The sequence below is a fragment of the Talpa occidentalis genome, unplaced genomic scaffold, assembly GCF_014898055.3.
Source record: "Talpa occidentalis isolate TD23 unplaced genomic scaffold, MPIMG_talOcc4v2.1 talOcc4.319, whole genome shotgun sequence".
In the NCBI taxonomy this organism is placed as follows: domain Eukaryota; kingdom Metazoa; phylum Chordata; class Mammalia; order Eulipotyphla; family Talpidae; genus Talpa; species Talpa occidentalis.
Window position 1 is genome coordinate 1 of NW_023603396.1, and position 6636 is coordinate 6636.

The following is a 6636-nucleotide window of genomic DNA, read 5'->3' on the forward strand; positions in this document are numbered from 1 at the left end:
GTTCAACTTGAAGAAAGCCAATACCATATTTAACCCAACCACTTATGATATTCTAAGAATTAAGTAGATTTTTAAATAGATGAGGCCCCATGCTAAATTCTTATGGCCCTATTTTGTAAGATAAATCCAGTGAACTACATATATTGTGCTGCATCTTCCCTCCTTTGCCAAAAGCCTGTAAGAGAACTAATCAGAATCAATTCAGTTATGAAAATGTACTCTTCTCTAAACCCACTTCTAAAACCAATATTCAGTTCTCCTAAGATTTGTAAAGCCCTAACACAGCCAACTCAGACCATTTCACTTGGATTGTTCTAAAGTATTCTGACAGGCTCTCTGTACAGCCAAAACATGGTACCATCAAGAAGATTTACATCGAAATGCACACAACTGGTATGCTTAAAGTCGTCATTGATCTTTGCTACCCTGTAGCAAAACAGAGATGTCCGTTTATTTTGAAGGTGTACCTACAGACAGGCCCAACAGATGGGAAACGACGAGTCAAAACACTAAACAATTTCCTTTTCATGGGTAGAAGCCACACCAATACAGGTCAAAGACTTACTCATCACTAAAACATGTCTAGAACTACAAACTACAAGCCTGACTCATACTTATGGCAAATACCAGCTTAATGAATGACAGTTTGCCATTTAATTACTCTCACTTGGGTGTAGAATAATCAGGTACGTTATCTATATTTGGGAATTTGGATTTGCTATGCACAAGAGTGCAAAAGAGTACACAAGCAATATAATGGAAAGCAACACCTAATTCTACTTATTGCCAAAGATAACTCCACATACTGCTAACAGCAGTGACTTCTCATTGGCAACCATATCTGTTAGGTTACCACACAATGAGTTCTTCTATGTTGCCAAAGTATTCCTCAATATTACGATTTACATGATAGGGTAACTAAAAAAGGTCCAGTCCACCTACTTTAAAAAAAAAAAAAAACAAAAAAACACACACATAAGTGGGTGAAATGAGAATTTCCTTTGTACTACGTCCCACAGGATACATTACCATGTCGCTTCCCATCATGGAACCACTCATGGTGCTGGTGGAACTCCAGGATTAGCTTCATAACCTATGCCACACCACCACCTAGCGGTGGAAATTTCTGGCCTCCTGAACCATAAGGATCTAGGAAACAAAAATGCTGATTACAACTCAACCAGAATACCACTCTCAAAGTATCGCTAATTAAATTTTCACGCTTACCTCCCATGTTCATTGCTCCTCCACCACCCATTCTCATGTCTCTTTCTCTCTGGAAGAAAAAAAAAAACCCTTTCATATATCTGTACTATACTCATACCAAGCATTCTTGAGCACGAAGAAATCTCCAGAACTAAAACAAGGGACAACCTTACAAAGTGAATATTCTGACACAAGTTAAAACTCATCATCAGATCTATAAAAACTCCTTCCCAAGAAACTTTTTGGCACAACCAAGATAAAACCCAAGGTGTATCAGCCACAGCATAGTGCTGTAAGAAGAAAAAACATGGCAGTAAGGTGAAATGTAATTTCCAACTATGAAATTTTATTTTGGGTACGTACAAGTTTTGTTAGACAACTCCCAATTGGACTGCAGTAAAAGTTTACTTACAGGATCCATGTAGCCCATCCGGCTGTAACTTTCCTCTCTCTGACGTCTCATTTGTTCTTCCATCTCACGTTGACGGATCATCATTTCTTCTTCCCTTCTGCGTCGTTCCTCCTCTTGTCTATAAATTTTATCAAGCACATAAAGCAAAATATTACCTACATTTTATTAAATTCAGTTTGAAGAAACCTGGTCATTTTTAAGAGGTCTAGAAAAGCAAGGTTGCAGCAAACCAACACAAAGGCCCTAAGGAGTGAGTTCAATGGAATAGCCCTAAGAAAATCTGACACTTAATTCCACTTTAATACTTAAATATTTAACCTCTATATTTCATCTGACTCATCTAGCAAATTAAGTATACCTTTTCCCCTATATTTAGTGCAGAAAGTTTAGATTAACAAGATTTTACCTTAATTGCATTTCTTTACGTTTCTGCATTTCTTGATTGTGAAGTTCTTCCATACGCCTTAATTCTTCCTGGCGTCTCATCAGATCTAACATTGTAAAAACATTTTGAAAACATATGAGTGTGATTCTATTAAGTTCAAAAATCAACTGATCATATCAGCAAACTTCACAGGTTTTTTTACCTTGACGCAAAAGATTTGCCTGATGCTCATGGTAGGCATCTTCCATTTCACTTTCCAATTTGTCTTTTGCATCTTTCATATTTTTTTCAACTTGTTCCCTTTGCTGTTTTTCCATTTCATCCAAGGATTTCCACCTCTGTGAATATTCATACTCAAATGTGCCATGCTGAGCAAAACGAGGAGGGGTTTCTCTCTCCCTGAAAATATACAAACATGAATAATTTGTGGATGCACACAAGAAATATTACCTGATTCCACTCTCTATCATTTAGAAGGAATACCAAAAAGCAAAGACCACCTTCATTTATAAAAAATATCTTGAAAGTTATATCCAGAATAGTGTAAAAAAACAGGCACTAGATAAAGATAAATGCTACCTTTCTTATTACAATATAACAATTCTGTTTCCTACACCAAATTCCTGTATTTTTCCCTCATCCTTAAAAGTGAGGTTTCCTACACATTACACAATTGCTGTAAGGCAAAAAACAAGATTGCATATGAAATGGACCCAACTTCAGAAACAAACACTAAGCATTTAAATAGTATCTTTAAAATCTCAAGGGCTTCCCTGGTGGCTGTTAAGTCTCAGCACTATCAAGCAATTGGAAGCCACTGCAGCATGACTTCCATCCATCCCCAGCCAGAGAGCTAACCCACATGGTGCAGCAGATCTGTCTCACCCACTGCTCCCCTCAGCAGTGTATTTCAGGCGTTCCACCTGTTCCACTCCCCACTGTCTTTGGTGAATCCTTTCACCCACCACATCTCTGGCCTAACTCTTGTATGTACAAATAATTCTTAAAAAAACAAATAAAGTATAATCAATCTCACTTTTGTGAGCCTCCCTGGTGGCACAAGGGGTTAAGTCTCAGCACTATCAAGTTATAGGCAGTCATTCCAACACTGGTTCAATTCCTGCCCAGGGAGCTGGCCCACAGAGCAAAGTGGACCTCTCTTGTCTCACCCACTGCCCCCCCCCGTCAGCAATATATTTCAGTGGATCTGCCTGTTCTGCTCCTCACTGTCTCTGATGAATCTGCTCAACCACCCTCCCACCTGACCTACACCCCAGTTCTTATATACATAAATACATAAAAATAAATCTTTAAAAAAATCTTACTTTTGATACATTGGATTCTTCTGTGCAAGTTTTTCAGGAAGACCATCTTCATCATCTAACTGTTCAAGTGGTTCCACAATGACTGGACGGGGAGTTCTATTAACAAAAAATGGTTCCATCTTAATTCTGTTCTAAGTTAAACTTCCTCAGAGTAATTAGAAAAAGTACAAGAACTTACGTTGTCAGTAAGAAAACACCTTCACTGCATCTTTCAAATGCTTTTCTTGCCGCTGGTTTAGAAGCAAATTCAACAATGCCTTTCCCTGTAGATCTTCCACGATCATCCACAATTACAACAGCCCTTTCAATAGGACCAAACTGGCTAAAGGCTTCTTCCAACAGTTCATTGGAAACGTAAGGTGAAAGATTTCGAACAGAGAGAGCAGCAGCATGTGTGGCAAACCGAACTCGAAGCTGTCTACCTCTCATAGGTGTATCATCAAGTTCAGCTTTGGCAATTTCAGCCAAAGCTCTGGATTCCTGAAAGTATCAGACATACTTTTAATGACCTCCACATTGACTAATTTTTGCCATAAGCCCACCCACTCAGTTCAAGCATCACCAAGAAAACTTCCCTGGCATTCAGGGTAGGCAGTTAAATGCTTGAACCCTCCCACCCACCCCCACCTCCTCTTATAGATACCAGCAATTATGGACTTGTAACTGTCCTGCAAAAATTTTAAAGATTAACGTATCAGTTTAAAAACCAACAGGTTCACAGCAACAAAGAAAAAGACGCTTTTACGTCTACATAAAAATCGAACTCACAAGCTTAATAAATCCGAATCCTTTGCCTTTGTTGATAAAAACTTCTCCTGGCTCTCCATATTTAGCAAATAGTCTTTTGAATTCATCCTCTGTGATATCAGCAGGGAGATTCCCAACAAACAACCGGCAACGCTGAGTGTACGTTTTCTCTCCAGGCCTCCTCAAGAGAGACAAGTTGGCTTTAAACCCCTAATGAAAAAGAAAAGTAATTTTGAGATTTCAAGAACCTCTCGAAAGAAGACAAACCCATCAATACGCGCTTTTCTCAAATGGATTTTACCGACAGGGTCCCTCATCGGTTTCGTTTAAGATAAAGTCAAGGGCTCTACTACATTTGCAAGATGTCCAACACAATGACTACACTAACATCAAATCTGACCTAACCATCCAGAATGCTCGAGAATTAACACAAGCCTCTCCAAACACAAATGCTGTGCCCCAGACTAAACTGCACGACGCAAGCGAAGTATTAAATCACAAAAACGCAGCTATCGCCGACATGTTCTGCGCTACCAACCCTCTATTTCACTCCCTTCTCCCACCCCGCTCCCAGGACCGGCTGGCTGGAAAGGAAGGTCCGCCACAGCGTCTCTGCGCGCCTCCCCCGGCCACCCGCCCGCCGCAGGCTCGCGGACCCACGCCGCCTGCCCCTCTCGGGGGCTGCAGCCCCGCCCTCCGCCGCCCGCGCGCAGGCGCGCTTGCCGGCCTCCAACAAAATGGAGGCCTGAGCGGGGAAGGGGACGGGGGAGGGGGGCCGCCGCCATCTTAGGGGAACCGACGCGTAGCTCCGAGAAGGACGCTCACCTCCGAGTCGGAGATCTTCTCCTCGCTGCGTCCGCCGGGGCCGCCGGGCGGGGGCCCCTGGTGGTGCTGCTGGTGGTAGGGCGGGTGGTGCTGGCGGCCCCCGCGGGGCTCCCCGCCGCCTCGGTGCGGCGGCTTGGGGTGGCCGCCGGGGGCGCCCAGGCCCGGGCCGCCGCCGGGCTTCGGCCCGCCTGGCATCTTGCCGCCTTTGGGGCCGCCGGGCCCTGGGCCCTGCTTAGGCCCGGGCCCCGGGCCGCCGGCGGGGGGAGGCGGTGGACCCCCGGCCTGGGGAGGTGTGGTGGGGACGCCGCTGCTCGGCGGCGCTGGCGGCGGCACCCCGGGGGCGCCGAGGTGACGGCGGGCGGCGGAGTCGGGGTGGGGCCTGGGCCCGTGGGGGCCCCAGAGGTCGGCGGAGTGGCGGGCGGCGCCGAGCCGGACGCCGGAGGCGCGCTGCCTACGCCGGGAGCCGGGCCGGGCCCCTGAGGAACCCCGGGCTTGGATGAGTCCTGTGGCGGCGGCGGCTGCGGATGCGGCTGTTGATGCGGCGGGGGCTGAAGCGGCGGCGGCTGCTGTGGCGGCGGCTGCTGCGGCGGCGGCTGCTGCTGCTGCTGATGCGGAGGCGGCGGTGGGATGGGTGGCTTGGGGCCGCCCTGGCCCGGGCCGGGCCCCATGGGTCCGCGGTTCTGATTGAGGCCCATACCCGGCGGCGGGGAGCGGAAGTCGTGGAGGCCGCCGCGGCCCCCGCCGCCTCCGCGTCGGTGGAAGCCGCCGCCGCCGCCGCCGCGGCTCCGGAACCGATCCCGAGACATGTCTGGGACCAAAGGGCGGTCGAGGCAGAAGCGGAGAAGACGCGCTGGGAACGTGGAGGCCACCTTGCTTCGCACAAGATGGCGGATGACACAGGCGGCGCGCCGCCTTTGTCCTCTTCTTATATAAGCCAGCTGGCGTGGCCCCGCCCACTTCCCGATCGATCGCTTCCCTAGCCAATTGCAAGTACGATGCTGGATGACACTAAGTTACGAAGCGCTGCTCTTTCCTATTGGTTCTCGAGTAAGAGGCGGGAGGCTTGGAGGCGCTGAGGCTTCCACTTGGCCAATGAGTGCAAAAGGAGTTGGCTGTAGGCCACTGTGATTCGCTGGGAGAAATTTGAATGGGTCTGCCAGATCAATTTTCCCGTGAAAGCATATAGCCAGGGCCCTATCAGCTCCTGGGGAGAGCTGTTGGAGGGCTCTTTTTCTTCCTAGATTGCCTTTATAAGCACTCTGCTGGTATCCTTTCCTGGAAAGAACAGATGGTCTTTAGCTTAAAGACATAAATTGAGTTCCTGCTATCTACTCTACCTGAGCCAATATTAATTAGAGCTATAAACTTGTACTGATTTATAACAGTACAAGTTATAAATTGATTTCATTTTGGCACCTCATGGGAGTACAGGTCGGTTCTAGTAGTATAAACTTCCCAGTAGGCTTATATGAGTACTCTCAGTTCAAACAGAACAGAGATCCTGGTTTTGTTTTTGTTTGCAGACTGATACACAAACACAAATTACAAGAGGACTCTAACCTTTTCCCCTAATTTCACTACCATTCAGCATTTTATGAACACATTCTTAAAAATTGCAATATCAGACCTCCCTGGAGGCACAAGGGTTAAAGTCTCAGCATTATCAAGCTATCCCCAGCCACTATGGCATGAGTTCAATCCCTGGCCAGGGAGCTAACCCACATGGCGCAGCTGAC

The 6636-nt window shown here is 46.7% G+C and overlaps 1 protein-coding gene across 1 annotated transcript; it reads right to left on the reverse strand.

The window, feature by feature from the left end:
• Positions 1 to 1023: 1023 nt before the first annotated feature.
• On the reverse strand, positions 1024 to 5807 carry LOC119256578 (splicing factor, proline- and glutamine-rich-like). The gene is made up of 9 exons (XM_037524381.2): positions 4901 to 5807; positions 4097 to 4285; positions 3507 to 3808; positions 3329 to 3424; positions 2206 to 2402; positions 2025 to 2109; positions 1619 to 1736; positions 1228 to 1276; positions 1024 to 1149 (listed from the first exon to the last, which is right to left on the reverse strand). Exons 1-9 carry the CDS (start codon positions 5093 to 5095, stop codon positions 1094 to 1096), a joined length of 1287 nt encoding a protein of 428 aa, XP_037380278.2. The 5' UTR covers positions 5096 to 5807; the 3' UTR covers positions 1024 to 1093.
• Positions 5808 to 6636: the final 829 nt, after the last annotated feature.